The sequence below is a fragment of the Oryzias melastigma genome, linkage group LG22 (genome assembly GCF_002922805.2).
Source record: "Oryzias melastigma strain HK-1 linkage group LG22, ASM292280v2, whole genome shotgun sequence".
NCBI classification, from domain to species: Eukaryota; Metazoa; Chordata; class Actinopteri; order Beloniformes; family Adrianichthyidae; genus Oryzias; species Oryzias melastigma.
Genome location: NC_050533.1, coordinates 20,183,777 through 20,200,180, shown reverse-complemented (window position 1 = coordinate 20,200,180; position 16,404 = coordinate 20,183,777). Strand labels below are relative to the sequence as shown.

The 16,404-nt window shown below is 34.7% G+C and overlaps 3 protein-coding genes across 4 annotated transcripts; 2 read left to right on the top strand and 1 right to left on the bottom strand.

The window, feature by feature from the left end:
- Positions 1-2,189: 2,189 nt before the first annotated feature.
- Positions 2,190-5,351, top strand: fam177a1 (family with sequence similarity 177 member A1). Its single transcript, XM_024272608.2, has 5 exons — positions 2,190-2,325; positions 2,616-2,786; positions 3,101-3,167; positions 3,985-4,082; positions 4,179-5,351. The coding sequence occupies exons 1-5, from the start codon at positions 2,311-2,313 to the stop codon at positions 4,386-4,388; spliced, it is 561 nt and encodes a 186-aa protein (XP_024128376.1). The 5' UTR covers positions 2,190-2,310; the 3' UTR covers positions 4,389-5,351.
- Positions 5,352-6,073: 722 nt separating this feature from the next.
- ppp2r3c (protein phosphatase 2, regulatory subunit B'', gamma) lies at positions 6,074-10,720 on the bottom strand. Its single transcript, XM_024272595.2, has 13 exons — positions 10,527-10,720; positions 10,267-10,391; positions 9,716-9,820; positions 9,492-9,604; positions 9,239-9,336; positions 9,062-9,132; positions 8,815-8,947; positions 8,425-8,480; positions 8,246-8,321; positions 7,179-7,315; positions 6,848-6,985; positions 6,650-6,709; positions 6,074-6,573 (listed from the first exon to the last, which is right to left on the bottom strand). Exons 1-13 carry the CDS (start codon positions 10,591-10,593, stop codon positions 6,379-6,381), a joined length of 1,374 nt encoding a protein of 457 aa, XP_024128363.1. The 5' UTR covers positions 10,594-10,720; the 3' UTR covers positions 6,074-6,378.
- A 390-nt stretch (positions 10,721-11,110) lies between these two features.
- On the top strand, positions 11,111-13,328 carry prorp (protein only RNase P catalytic subunit; the record flags this gene model as incomplete). Of its 2 annotated transcripts, XM_024272621.2 has the most annotated exon segments (6): positions 11,111-11,884; positions 12,058-12,196; positions 12,308-12,542; positions 12,619-12,902; positions 13,060-13,107; positions 13,196-13,328. In XM_024272621.2, coding segments are annotated over 6 exon segments (1,269 nt in total), but the record flags the coding sequence as incomplete, so codon positions are not given.
- Between the last annotated feature and the right edge of the window lie 3,076 nt (positions 13,329-16,404).

Genomic DNA, 16,404 nt, shown 5'->3' with positions numbered 1-16,404 from the left:
TAAAATAATTTTTGCTGTTCCATCAGTTACAGTTTTGGCTTTTATTTTTTTTATTTTTAAAAAACACCACCCTGTGACATAATTTTATAAATAAAGTTTCATGTAGGCTTTAGTTTAGAGATTAAAATAAAAATTGTTGGTAGCATCAAACAGACAAACAAACTAAAATATAACTACATATAGCAACAAGATTTTAAAAGATTTAAGCACAAAATGAAGCACCATATTAGACATTTACTATCTATAAAACTCAAGATTATTTTCTATTTTTCCTGCTCAGAAGTTGAACAAATAAATAAATAAAAACAATCAGAGCTTCTTGCTTTTTTAACAATTGGATTTTGTCACACAATTTATGCATGAAGTGTGTATTTGTACATGTATTTGAAACTCTTAACTTGTCTTTTTTCTATTCTTTCCTCCTTTTATTGTGAAGCACTTTGGTATGCTACAAGCAATTGTAAAGTGCTATATAAATAAAGTTCATTCATTCATTCATAAACTTCACTTTCAAGAACTAATCTATGGGGAGCCATTTTTTAAATTTATATATTGAGCCTGCAAACTAAATATTTAATTTTATAACTTAAACATTTAGTTTGCACATTAATATGTACATATAATGTAAATATATATTTTCCAATCTAAATATTTAAGTTTTGTAACTAAATATTTAGTTTGGATTAAAATATTTAGCTTGTATGTAAAAATATTTAGTTTCCAAACTAAATATTTCCAAACTAAATATTTAGTTTCAAAACTAAATATTTAGCTAAAATGCAAATTAAACGGAAGTGAACTACCAAAATAAAAGCTGACTTTTGCTCTCCCTCTGACTGCTTCTTGCCAGAGTTGTTACTGTTCTTATTCTGAATCAAGTCATGTCCAACCTGCTGGCCAAAAATATTGGATAGCAGTTTTACTAGTAATCTAGACATTTACGACTAGATCAGCAGAATACAGAACTGGCCTCAACACATGTTTACTGTCAATGTAATTGGCGGCCTTATAAGTATATGTTTTATATTTATTTCTTGTAAATAGACTTTTTAGAGGACTACTGCACTTTTCAATCCCGTTGGTACAATCCATAAACTGTGAATGGTATAGTCCGTTCTGCTACTTCTGCAGAAGCTGCCACCGTCCACTTTCCCTCAAACTTTTCATTTTCTTTATTTCTAATTCTTTGTTTGACACCAGAGGTGGACTGGCGATCTGATTATTTCTGTAGAGTCCACAGACATGCCGTTTTGGTCCACAGCCTCAGTCTACTTCATGAATCACAATCACTGAAAACACATGAAAAAGTGCTATTTTATCCATTCAACAGCAGCAAACTGTTAGAAATAAAGTACTTTCTGTTTACCAGTTTGCAAGTTAAGCATTTTCAAGTCTTAATGCAGTTATTGATAGCAAATAAAAAAGGAAAGGGACCATGTAAAAGTGCTGTTAAATGCAATGAGGTCGAGAAGGTGGGTTCACCAAACTTTTGTGTTGTTATTGCAGAAGACTAGACCCACTGGTGCGACCAAGAATTTTTTTTAGGCGCACCATTGAAAAATCCAGTTGCAAATGCAAATTTTATAAAATTAAACATTTTTGTATGTAGGCTATATATATGATTTTAAAATAGATATTAAGCTTTAAGTTAAATATTTAACTTGCCAACTAAATATTTAGATAGTAAATGTAACATTTATAAATACATTAATTTAAAGGGTGAAGATATGCATTTGAAAAACAAAACCTGTTTTTTACATCTAAAACATGCCAGATATCTGAAAACATTTATGCCAAATTTTTACTTTTCTGATTTACAAATGGCTCCCCATACTAATCTATTATTTATTTATGTTTGTATTTATTAATGTCCGCAGTGTATTACAAAAAAAAGAAAGAATATATGGTTAGGAGACAAGAAACAATGAAACAAGAATACATAAAAGCAAAAGTCTTGCATATTGAAAGAGAAACCATCAAATAGATAATAATAGTATTTAACTGACTAAAATTGGATTTTAAAATTGTTTTAATTAAATTAAAGTTATTATATGCTCTGTGAATATAATTTGAAGTACTGTGCTTTCCCTGTTGGTAAGAGCCACAACCAAAATACTGTTTTAATTAATGGAATTTCGCGGACACTCCACTAGGGGGCAGTATAGCCTCCCAACGTTCTTTCCTTTAACCCAGAAGAAGAGCTCTCCACAGCCAAACTAAACATTAACTGTTGTTGCGTGGGAAGTAGTGAAGTGTTTGGGAGATTTAGCTCCTTTTTTGACTAATTTTAACATTTCAGACGGGGAAAGTATGGAAACAGAAAAGGTTAGCTCACACCTTTAAAATATCTAACATTTCCATACTTTGTCTTTGGTAAATCAGCTCGTTACACTTTATTAGACACTTTCTTCCCTAGCTACAAAACTAGCAGTTAGCAAACAAAGGAGCATCGAAGGCGTGTTTTATAAAACAATCGCATTGTGTTACTGTAACTTGTTAATTTAAACCAGGTTTACCCGTGTTACTGTCCGATATTAGTTATAAACAAACATATAACGTTATAATAGTTTTCCCAGATTATGTATAAGGACAATAACAATTGATTTTCTTAACAGGTTACAGGGGGAGCGGCTGAGTTTGAGAGTGTGGACATCATGGGGTTCGCAGGGAAACAGGGGAAAGTCCCCCGGAGAATCATCCACTTTGCCAGTGGAGAGACCATGGAAGAGTACAGCACCGATGAAGAAGAGGAGCCTGTGAAGAAAGATGTTACTCCAGTTGATGCGGTTTGTTAAAATCACGTCATGAGACAGTTTAATGTGGATCCAGCTTCTGTTTATTTTCATTTGTGCTTTTTCAAGTTAGTTAGGAGTAATCATAGTAGATTAGACTTAAAATAAAATCTTAAAAACATTTTTATGAGTAATTTCTCATATTAGTATATAGGGATTATTCTGGTAATCCAGTCTATCTAACTGTATATTTTGTTTTGTGGACACAATTGACTACTTCTGTTCCCCCCCAAAATCTACCTTGGTATCTTTAATCTTATCATATCTATAATCTTTTTTGTTTGTTTTTATTTATCTATTTTTTTCAGTCTAAACTGACCTGGGGACCATATTTCTGGTTCCAAATGTGGCGAATGGCCACCTCCACTCTCTCAGGTAAAGTGGTTCTACATTTAATTTGGGTTATAACAATTTTTCCTGGCCCTCGAGGTACACTATCCTGTGTGTTTTCTGTCCTAACCCGCCTTGAATTTGAGTCATGGCATTTGGACTTAAAGTATTTTTTTCTGGAAGACTTTACCACTCATCCAAGTAGTTTTATCCATCAAGAAAACTTCATCTGGATGAATGAAAATCTTCTACGTCTTATCATCCTATTCTGCCTAAACACACCTGGGTTTAATGAAAACTATAAAAGTCATTAGAAAAGCTGAAGATTGGCTGAAATATGTGTTTAAAAGCACACTCAGAAAATCTTTTCATCATTTTAAAGGTGTTTCCAATAAGAATTGTGATTATTAAGTTATTAGCCAGGAAAAAAAAATGCCATGTTTGAGGACATAGTTTCTGCAGAGCGGTAAAAGTTCATTAGTTCACCTCTGCCACTAGCTTACAGCCCTCACAACCTAACATAAGCATCACAATAAAAATGACGAGCAATTTTGGAGCTATCCAGCCGTACAGTTTTGACCATGATGCCAGTTCAGATCAGTTCAGTTTAGTTGTTTTAAGTTATTTATTTTTTATAAACACGTGTCCTCCATCAAGAGAAAAATCCCACAAGAGCGTGTTAAAAACATCAGAGTGGATCTTTAAAGCAGAGTATCATAGAAACCATGCAGGACAGTGTTTCTCAAGTACTGAGGTTAGGTTTACATGATAAAAAGATACCAAATGTTTTAAGAAGTTATGCTTTTTATGATATTTTAATGTGATTTGTACTGAGCGAGCTTATATTTTTGTTTATCTGCAGTATGTGACTTCATGGGTGAAAGACTGGCTTCTTTGTTTGGGATAAATGCTCCTAAGTACCAGTATGCAATCGATGAGTACTATCGTATAAAGAAAGAGGTATGATAAACCTACAGTTTCATGGATGAAAGGGAAATTCCCACATCATTGTTTAGATGAAACTCTCGTTTTTAAATCGTCTTTGTTTTGCTGTAGGAGGAGGAGGAAGAGGAGGAGAACCGTCTGGCGGAGGAGGCAGATCGTCAGTTCTCTATGCAGCAGAGAAGTGGGCAGAACAATCCCGCGTTGGTGGAGCAGCCAGAGGCGTCCACAGCCTCCTTTGTCAACATTAGCTTTGAGCTCCAGCCGGAGCCTCCCCTCAGTGGCCCAGACTCAGACAGAGTCCCTTCTCCACTTCCGTCTTGAAAACAGACTCTTGCAAAACAATGTTCAAATCCTTAATTTACTTAAACTAATGATATTATTTTTTTTATGTTTTTTTTTCTAAAATAATATTTTCATTACTATGCATTGCAAGGAACACAAAAAGAAGTGGCTTAATCAGCCTAACCTGTGAATGTAAATGTGTGCATCTAACTGTGATCTATGCAGAACTTTTTAACCTCTGAGGTTCCGACTGGGTTTATCAGCACACAAACTTGCACATTAAGAAGTCACAAAATTTCTTTCTGAAGTTGGCAATTCCTCAAAGTTAAAGTATTTGGCATACTTTAATAAGAACAGTTAAAGAGTACAGCAACACCTTCAACTTGCTTTACATATCTGCCGCCTGTAACTGCTGACTTCAACACATATTAGTTTTAAAAAAAAAATCTGGCACACAATATTGAAATAGATGCTAAAGAAGCATATAAACAGGTTTTTGATCCGACTCAAACTATGGTGTGATACTGAAAGTCTGCTGCTAGTTTTTTTAGAGCATGAAGGAATGAAAATAAGTCATTCACAGGAATATTTGCCTGAAGAAATAGATTCCGTTGGAAGAATTTAACCACATTTACTGCAAAAAATATAGTAACCATTCTGTCTTAACGTACTGAAGAGTTCAGAGGGTGTTTAGAGGCCTGTTCTTGATAGTTTTACTGCCCTAAAACCTGTTTTTGCTGTTCTGTTTCTGGAATTTCACAACACAAAGTTGTTACAAGTAGGTCAAGAATCAGGTTTAACACAAAGATGAATGATGTGTTCTTTTACTGAAACTTGAGTATCACTCGGTTTGAAATCAGCGGATGTCATGTCAAAAAATTCTTAAACTTTTACAATCTCAAATGCTAAAATATTATTTTTGGGGCAGCATTCACTTTGTGAATATTGTCAAGGTGATGTGTGATTGCTGCAGCTGGAATTAAAGCCTTGTTTTCTGTTTTAGTTTTAAATCTAAGCACAGAAAATGATAAAGGTTTAATAGCATTTCATTTTTGTGAGAGTAAACAAATTCTGAAAAGCCAAATCACAGGTGTTGAGAAAATTCTGAGAAATGCTGTTATTTTTAACATCAAACACAAGTTTGTGATTAAATCCTCTATGATTCAGGTGCTGCTTTTAATCACTTTAAATTTAAAAATAGTACTAGTTTAAAATCTTCCAAATGGAAATCCTAAACACATTAAATCTTAGAAAAAAAAACATATAACCAGTTTAAACCAAAGCTATGAAATTGTACTTCTGCTGGAATATATGATTGATTCAAGTGTCCTTCTCTAAACCCACTTATATTTATTTATGTAGTTCTTTGTCTGCAATTTACCATATTTCACTAAAAGAATAGAATATTTTCATGTGATGTTTAGGTGAAGGCTATCATGCATAAGAAGTAGCATGAATTCGTGTTTTCTTTATTATAAACATTTCAAAGAATGTTTTATTTTTACTATAGTTGCATTGAAGCATGTATTTTATAATTAATTCACTATTGTAAAGTATTTTTTAAATATGCTATTCTTTTTTCAGCATTTTTGGAATATTTGCTTTCATGTATTCATGTAAATAATCTGGTTTTGGCCATTAAATGGGGTTTAATCTGACTTGTCAAAGTAATTTGTACTTCTGCTATAGAAAATGTTTACAAAAAATGAGAAGCAAAATTAAAGTAATTTTAGAAATGTATATTTAAACTTTGTACAAATGTTGCATAAAACTGTGAAAATGAAAAACATCCTTCAGTGTTTGAGGTACAGAAACTGAGGAAGAAGAAGACTTTCCTGAAAACGTTTCTTTACAGAATGATGAGAATATTCATACAACACAGAAACTGACCTGACTGTTACACTTAGTTAAATGGGTCGTTTTGTTTTAAATATTAAACCTTCTTCCTGTAATTCATGTATTTCTGTTTTGAAACTCACTGTGGAGCCACAGATGCTACTTCTGTTAGCAAATATTTAAGGTGTCCATGTTAGGTGTCTTCAAGATCAACTGTGTTGCTGCTGTCGTTGTCACTGGCAACCAGCACCTCTCTGTTCTCATAGGTCCAGAAACCATTGAGGTCAATTAGGATGCTGACGACCGTGTCGCCCTGGCAACAGTTCACCAAATCCTGGAGGGTGATCTTGTACGGGTCCTGAGGCTTCACCATGTCAAAGATCTCATCCTAAGAAGAGACAGTATTCACATTAACCTTTCCGCTCATAACTTTAAGTTTGGAAAGGAAATAGTGTCTTTAGAACCTTGACGTCCTGGAAGGAGACGGGCTCTTGACCGTGCTGCTTCATCTGCTCCTGAATGGCCTGAAGGAAAACACAGACAACAACCTCCAAAATGACTATCAACAAAATATAAAACTGTTTATTAAAGAGAGTTCAAGCCAGGTCAAGAAATATGTTTAAATCAGTATTGTTTTTCTTTACGCTTATGTGAAGTCGTACCCTGAAGAAATAGTTTAGAGCGAAAACATTGAGGTATCCTCGGTTCTCCATGTCCAACAGTTTGAAGATATACTGTATTCCTGCAGGTTCCTTCTTGTTTTCCAAGGCTAATACAAAGTCTAGGTAGGTCTTATAGTCCTACAAAAGAGCAGAAAATTTGGACAAACATTACACAGAGACAAGTCAATCACCAATAAAAGTCTAAACTGTGTGTCATCATTTCTGACAGTTGAAGATAATCTGGTGATACAAGGAAGTAAAGAGTAAAACAAGCTTTCAATCAACAAAACAGAGGAACTAACAAAGTAAAACTTGGAAACATCTCTTATACCATTTCTCCGTCATAAGTGAGACACTCCTGAAAGACTCGGTCCAGAAAGACGGAGGTGAGGGTGGCAGTGCCGTATCGGGACAGCTCCTCTTTGCTCAGCATGCCGTTGTGGTCCTTGTCAAGGTTCAGGTACTGGCCTGATGAAATAAAGAAAAACATCCAGGAAATGTTTTTTAATCCTTCTCGTGTGTTTCTGTGTTTTTAAATTGTGCTAGGCTTCTCATTCTTATTAGCTTCTGCTAAAAGCATCATAATTTGGCCAACGGTCTGCTGTTTTGTATCACAACTATATTTTTATATCATTCTGTCCCAATTCAATAAATAAATTCAAATTCAATAAGCTGAAGTACAATCTACACTACAACTCTAATTCAGTGTCTACTAAGACCTGACATAATCAGATTTATTTTCTAGTTTTCATGTATTCGTGCATGTAGAGAACTAAATATAAACGGCTTCATTTGAAGCTTTGAGTTTTTCAAATACTTGAATGAAGTTTTGGTGGATGCTGATTTTTCTGTCAGGTGTTATAGAACAATGCTGCTTTGGTTCAGGAGATCTCGCATTTATAAAATGAAGCTCAAGCTGTAGGTTTGAAATACAAAGTCTAAGGTTCAAAAATATCTCACAGATGAACTAATGATTCATGTGTGGTTAAGCTTAATAATCTAATGGATCTCAGAGTTTTAAGAAGTAAATATCGTGAAGAATCTAAGTATGTTTCAAAAATTCAAACATTTTTGATCGGTATGAGGATACAGAGGAGGAAATCAATATTTGATCCCTTTCTGATGTTGTAGGTTTTCCCACTTAACAGGAAACTGACATTTTATAAACCTAATGGTAGGTTCATTTGAACAGTGAGAGAGAAAATTACTAAGAAAAACAAATAAAGAATTTACATAAATTTATTTGCATTTCATTGAGGGAAATAAATATTTGAGCCCTCTTGCCGGAAAGACTTAAAATTGTGATAAAACCCTTCTTAGCAGCACATAGGTCAAAGTTTGCACATAAACCCGTTATGTTCTAGTGGTATCCCTGCAAAAACGTGCTTGTTTTCTCACCGTAAACTCTGAGAGCCGACGGGGCTGAAAACCAGTTGGACTCTTGGCTTTCTTTGGACAATTCTTCATCTCTTAACTGGAAATGCAAAACCAGAAGCAGGTAAAGAGAAATTAAAAGCAAAACAAACAACAAGAAAAAGCTCTACTCATGCCTGGATGTGTGACAAAATACACCTTACCTCAAGCAAGTCATCCAAAAAACTGCAGGCCAAGATATCCTGGATTTTTATCTTTCCTGTCAGGATTACAGGAAAGTTTTAACCCAATTCAACAATTAACATGCGACATTTATGTTTTATGACTACATCGCTAGTTTTGAAATCGTGTAAAACCCACAAAAACTTTATTTAACAAGTAACGGCAAACATTTTCTTTATTCCAAATAGTTTTTTTTCATATCAACTTCTGATCTATTTTATGGAAAAATGTTTTTTGCCTTTTCACTACAAGACAGTGCTTTTGATTTGCTGATTGCAGAAATTAAGTCCTCTAATTTTATCGTAAGTGAGCATCCAGCCAAAGGTTTCCATCATGCTTGAATTGTAAAATCCGGGGTGAGTCTGTCTTACCTGTTCGCAGCGGGTCAAGGAAGAAAAAGAACTTGCGAACAGCAGTGCAAACATAGAATGAATAAAAAGACTTCTCCAGTCCGTCCAACTGAGGCAGAGTGGGAATCAACTCCAAGATGTAATTTTCCAAATCCTAAAGATACATATTAGTCTGAGTGTTAACATTTGAGACTCCACTGCACAGTAGCCTCTGTAAACAAGTAACTAAGGAGAAAACTTGAAACTGGAACCAAAAGCTGATTCTCACCGACTCTCTGAGGTAGCCCTGTCCTGCCACATCATACAGACTAAGACCTATTCGGGTCTGATGGAGCCACACTGGATACACACAGAAACAAGGATTAAAATAAAAAAAAAACCTAAAGGTCATAAAATTATAAGGAAAACATTTCATTACAGAAGATTGACAAACATCGGCTCAGACCTTTCCTCATGACATAGTTAAAGAACTGCATGATGGAGATTCGGCCGTATGGATCGTTGCTCAGCAGTTTGGCATACACTTTAGCTGTAAAGAATTTCCTGAAGAAAAAAATAAATAAAAAAGGGTAGGGGTTCATGTTTCAACTGAAAGTTTTATCCAACACAAGAAAGTAAACACATAAGGAGTATGGTTTACAAGTAGAATGAAGAGAATCTACATAACAAGACAGCTCGTTATTTTTATTTATTTTTACCTGCACTTGGGTCCAGCCTTCTCTCGCACCAGCACGTATGCTTCATAATTGATCATGGCCTCTTCTCCACTTAACGGAGGTACCTGATGCTTGTCCAGTAGAAACCACAGGTTCTAAGAAGGAACAGACGATAATATTAAGAGTTCCGCAAAGTAGATGAAACGACCTAAATTGTTTGGGCAGAGATGTTAGCAAATCACTGCATCTTTTCAAGAATGGATCACCTGTAGCTCCTCATTATCCAACAGCTCTCTACTCTTCCTCTGGAGGAAGACGGCTCTGGATTCCTCTCTCAGCTTCTGACGAAGGACTTCATCTTCTGCTGGTAGCTGCAGAAAAAAGACATTGAGATCCTACAACATGCAGTTTCTAAATACAGTACCTATATTTATTGTTATCATTTTGGCTTCATTTTCCCCTAATAAGCAGTAAATTACAAAAAAAATACAACAGATGTTTTGTTTTAAAGGGTTTTCCTGGATAAATTAGTTGATATTCAATTGATAATCATTATTTTTTTTAATAATTCTAATGTAATATGTGTGTTCATTACTGCAAAAAACTCTGTTCATAATTATAGGTTGATTACACAGTTAAGAATATGGTATCATCTTTTTTCCTCCTTGTTAATTTTTTTAATATATTTATATATAAATGTAATTTATATCTGTGATATATGCAATTGACATATCTGTGTTTTTTTTAAATATATAGTTTTAGTGCAGTAATCCATTATTTTTAATACTTGAAACAAAAAGTTGTGTTTAGAAGGTACCTTGTAGTAGAACCGTGGGATGGTCTTGTAGGACTCATCTTCAGCGCCTCCTCCTTTCAACTGAGATAAATATTTGGTAAAAAGAGCCGTCTCCTCCGTTTTCTTCTCTTCTTCACTTTTATTTTCTTTCAGGACATGACAATAATTGAATTAGGAACAACTTTAAACAAACACGTAAATGGTCAAGCAATCTTGTTAATATTTTAAGCAAAATTCATGTTAGTTTTCTAATCCATCGTCAAACTTGGAAGAATAAATACCTTTTTGGGAGTTTGCTAGTCTCCTCTTCAGAATATCAGACCAGTGGGGGTTTGCTTCTGTCGCCATGTCAGCAAAAAATATTTAGTTTACACAACTAAATTATCAACTGTACGAATTTAAAGGTTTAGCTTCGACTAGCTATTCAGAAGAGTTCACAGCTTCCGGAATCCCGCTTCCTCTTTTTTTCAAAATAATTTGCAGCTTCTGGAAAGTCTATTAAAACATGTAACATTTTAATATTTTAGATCATTTTGGGATTTAAATTAAAAGAAAATATATTTTCATTTTTTGAAATGTAAAACAAAATGCTTAGATTCATGTTTCTTTTCTATTTTTTGTAACTGTGCGCTTTTATTTCAAAATAGGAACTTCCGTTCATGTTGCCTTCATTGCAAGCGGATAAATTGGAATTTTTTTACGTCAAAATAAGATATACTACTTATTGGAAAAATAGAGAAACCATAAACTAAATCATTTTAATATAGTTCAATTTTATACCAATATAGTTGAATATATAACATTAATATTTAAGAAACGATCAATGTAAAAATGGTATTAACGAGGGTACATTAATGCACCACAAAGAGAATGGTCTACCGTTGATGACGGAGTATTGTGCGACGCACATGCCTTCCTTTGGTTTTGACAGAACAGAGGATGAAGTTTGTGCTTTTTTGGTCTTCTTTATCTCCTTAAATAATTCACGAGATTAAATTAAGTGACGTTTATCTCTATGTCAATATATTTGCTGCGTTTAGTACAGTATAGAGAGTCAGAGAGGGAAGGTCAGCTTCGAGTCTCTAAAGTTATTAAGTTTATTTGGTAACATGCATAAATTGTGATTACCTGATTTAGCATTAAGACAAAATAATTAAAAAAGTAAAGTATATTAATAAGTCTTTACATGTATTGATTAAAACTGATAACATGGTATCAACGTTTACATTAAAGGCCAAATTAGGATTAAAACCCTTAGATAGTTTGTTTCGTCATGAGCGCACAAACTTTTTGACTCAGAAAATATCTCCATGGAAATCACAACACCTGCTCTCCACTGCACGCTTTCTGTGCATAAAGGACACCAAGTCAAACCAAGGTGGTAAACGGACAGACAAAATGAAGAGCAGAGACTCAGATGGACAATTTGTAACAGAAAACAGCAGACAAGGAAGAGCTGATTTATACAGTGGTGATGTGGATAGAAATAGTGAGAGATCTACCCTTCGGGAGAGATCGTACCTTCCCAAGTCTGTGTTTGCTGCAGGGACAGCGAAGAGGATGGCAGAAATGCAAAAGAAGAAGGCATCTCCAGATAATTATATTAAAGAACCTCAGGCGACAAGGAGCAGGGGCAAAGGTACCAAACAATCAGTTCATAAATTACATATTTATGTTAACAAACGATATAAATCGCTGATAAAGACAATTTTGTTCCCAAATTTTCTTAAGTAGTTCAATTTTCTTGCATTTTTGCATTTAAATATCAAGAATATTCCCATGAGCCTTTGGAATTTTATTTTTTTTTTGCAGGAAAGATGGTGCCCCCCGACCAGCCGCTTCCTCCAGATGAATGGAGGAAACTGAAGGAGTCTTTTGGAAATCCACAGCGCTTTGACGTTCAGATGATGAACTCCATGTTCACCTCAGAATCCGAGCTGGATGTTGCAAAGTAAGAGGAGCAGACTCAAACTTGTAACCATAAACAGACAGATGGGTCCTGCGGGGGGGTTTATCTTTGCAGCATGACTATAAACAAGTGATGGGAATTTCATTTTTGCAGATCCCTGCTCACATTTGTAGCCATGGAAACGGGCACTTTGTCTTATGAGCTTCTACTTCGGTATCTAACGCTGTGTGTGAGTGGCGGTCATGATGATGAAGTGTTTGACCTCTACAACATCATGCGGGAAACTTTCCCCGCCCTGGAGACTGGAGCCTCCACCCTTTTCATTAAGTCCTTCAGTCGGACGGACCGATGGAAGGAGGGTCTGAACCTCCTGCATGAAATCAAAAAGGTACACTTGTTGCTTCACAAAGAAAATCACTTTTTTAATGTAAAATGTTTTAATATTTTATTGCTCTTCCTGTTAGGTTTTCACCCCGTCCCCACGTAACTATGGCGATGTCATTTCAGCAGCAATGCTGCATGGTGACACGGCCACGGCTTGGACTCTTTATGATGAATTACTTGTAAAGGGTCTAAGTCCGCACCCCGAGACCTGGCATGCTCTTTTTACTAAAAAGACTGAGAAGAAACAGTCCTCAGGAGAGGCTGAGCATCATGAGAGGCTGCTGGGAATTCTGCTCTACATGAGGAACAACCAGATCTACCCAAACAAAGCAGTTGCCAGTGCGATCAAGACGTGGTTTGAGAGGTATATAAACATCAAGGTCAACGGCACATCAAAAGGGCCAGGAGGACCCTAAAAAAGAAATGTTATTTTTGCAGCACATGTTGAAGCCTCTATTTTTGTGAACTTCCCTACTACTTGTTCATGTCTCTTTCTTTATTCTCCTTATTCCTGTCTTCAGCCTCTCAAATCAACAGTGGACAGGAAGCTGGACCAGCCCCAGACCCAAGTAATGACATCACCTACCATACTTTAAGAACCCAGCTTGTGATAGTTTTTGTTGTTTATTTTTGTATGAATGTTGACATGTGTTTTAGGGGACTGTGCAGGGGTTGTGGATCAGAACTGGAGTCCATCCAGCTTACTGCTGAAGAGTATCAGGAGCTGAAAGACAGAGTCATGGCGGATGTCATTCAAGGACCAGATGTTTTTAAAAAGACCACTCCAGAGGTACACTTGCACAGACACATGCTAGATGTTCAGTTGAGTTCAAAATATTTATTTGAAAGAAAAGTATGTAGAGCAGCAAAAATAAGAGATGTATAGAAACAACAAAAATCTAAAAGGGAGTGAGAAGAAGAAAAATCTTATAAATTCTCACCCCTGTACATTGTATCAGTATAGTCCTAAGCCCATTACACCCAAGTTAAAGTTCAGTGCCCTGGCTAAAAGTACATTATATTACAACTGCACATGTAATTCGCATTTCCACAAACACCCACATAAATAACACATAATCTCATTTTATAAGCATGCTTGTTTACAAATGCTAATGTCATTAATTAAAGTAACAGAAAATATTTTATTACTTTTAGGAATATTTTTGAACATAACTATAAAAAGCACATCTGTAGTTGTACATTTTTATTGTTATTAACTAGGGGTGTAAGGATTCATTTTAGCAGTTCAGTTCAGATTATAATTTGTGGTTGCCGATTTGATTCATTTTCAATTTTAAATAATTTTGAATGATCCTATTCACTGACCTAAAATTGAGGACATCTTTATCCAAAAATTCAACCAGTGTGACTCAGAGATACCTGGTGCTGAACAATGGCGTTTTCAAGGCTTCTTGTATTTCTTCAAGATAATGAAGTATAAATTAAATTTGTGTACAAAAAAAAGTAAACAATCAAAATAATACAAACAGAACATTATAAGAACATTATTCCACACTGTATGGTCACATGACTTTGCTAAATTCAAAGTGTTTCCACACATTGGACTGTAATGATGATCAGATGTGTGTTGTCCGCTGTGATGGCACTTGGTTTTTACATTAGAGTAAAATAAACCTACCATGTCTCAACCCAAATAGTGTTTTCCCAATATCAAAACAATTTATAATGGTCGATTAGATTAAGCCTCAGACAGATAGATCTGGTTGGATCGTAGGAACAGAAATACATTTATCGATTCAGTGTTACACTCATTTTATGAAGGCATTTATTTTTCTTATTAAGGTCACCCAAATGTTCCCATTATTTAAAAAAAAGCTGAACAAAAAAAGAGTTTATTATATTATTCTATCCCAAGATGATTCATTAGATATCAAACACAGGATGGTTTCAGTTGCTACACAAACATTATGTGATTGGAAATACAATAAAATGTTGCGAGAATAAAAAAATACAAACAAAAAATAATGTGGGTTTTTTTGTTTAGAAAAGTATACATGGGATTGCAGGGCTAAGGATTTGTAATGCCAGGGCTGTCAAATAAATAAAAAAACTCTGTGCACACACTAACTTCATATCTACTAAAAATAAACCTATTTATACTAGAGACGTTCTTTCTTACTTTAAAACCAATTGACTCTGAACTCTGTTTTGTTTGGTTTTTATCTGACCTGCAAGTTGCTTTAGATACACATTTCTACCAAATAACAGAATAAAAACACTCGTAAATGAATACCTTTATCTTTTTTGGCTAACAATTCTGAATTCAAATCAAGTAAAACTAAATAAGTAGTGCAATAACTGGAGCCTTAAGTTAGTGAAAACTTCTTAAATTATTTTTTGGGGGGATTTTACAAGAACCTCCTCATTAAATGTACCTCTGCAAGCTGGATTTTATTTAGAACAGTGCTTTTTCATTTTTTTAGTAAATCTTAATGTCAGCATTTCTGCACGTGATGCGACAGACTGGACTTGTTGCTGTTTCCCACAGAGGTCTGCTAGATGGCATCATTCGTGCACATTCAGCATCAACGTGTAAAGCCCTTGTACTAAACATAGTGGGGTTTCTATTGAACAGTCTCCCAAAGTCACATTCATAGACTCATTTTTGTAAAGATTTTAAAGAAATAGATCAAAGTTTTTAATTTTATCACCCCAAAAATATCCCTTTTTAGCCTTAGTTGTTGTGAAAGACTTTTATCTGCTGTTAACTTCTAAAAGATAGCTGGAAATTATGTGTAAACATTTAAAACATTGTTTTTATTGTCTCACAAACCTCATTTTTTAGATATAAAACTTCAATAAGTTCAATAAATTTTACTTTTAGAAGAAGAAATTTATAGTAGTTTTGTGTATCTTTCAGTGGATTTAGGTTTTTGTTTTTTCCAGATGCTTTTATTGTAATGGAATTGATAGAAGCCAGGGTTAAATAAGTTCTGCATCAACTTTCCATCACACTTTTGCGTGATTTGTTTCGTTAAGCAAAACCTTTTTTGGGGCAGAACTGAAATAAAACTGGGTTTCGCTGGAATATTTTTTTTGTCTTTCACAGCTCTGAGCTGCAAACTGTGAGATGCTTCCACGCAATATGAAAATGACTGTAAGATTTGCATGCTTTTTAAAAACTCTAGCTGCAGCCGTCATGACCAGAATTAGAATTCTGCACGTACTATATTCATCGGAACATAATGTTCCCTATTTGATCAGTCTTTTAACAATACAAAATATATTGCAACATAAAAGTTTAGTGGTAATTTTTGCCTTTCCTATAGCCTAACAGGAAAAGTGGTTCCTGTGCAAGCATGTGAGCTCCATCTGTGTGCAAAGCCAAGCTTTGCATCATAGTGGAACTTCATATCTAAGCTCCAGTTTCAGTAAACTTTAAATAAACTTTATAAACAGGAAATTGTTTCCCCAAAAAAGCTGGCAATAGACCATCTTTAATATAAAAATCAAGCGTTTGCATGTGCTCTGTTATGCTTTCAGTATTAGGAGGAGTTTGTGGTTGGAATATTTGGTAAATTAAGGGGATTTCCAGCATGTGAAACTGGACCACAGCTACCTCCTGCCATGCAGGCAGAGGAAGAGTTTGCTAATTTCCTATTAAAGCAGTTTATTTTAAAGACTAAAACACTGAAACAATGGAGGGCACATGCAGATGGAAAAACAGAACTGTTTCAAAAGATGAGTTTTTGTCTTTGCACAAGTTCATAGGATCTTTTCAAGTATTTTGAACCCACAAGATCACTTTAGTTTGACTTGTATTGACTTTAAAATAAGCAATTATTCTTAATTTAATTTCTTTATTACAAAGACATAATCTTTTTTTTTAATCTGGGACCATGCTG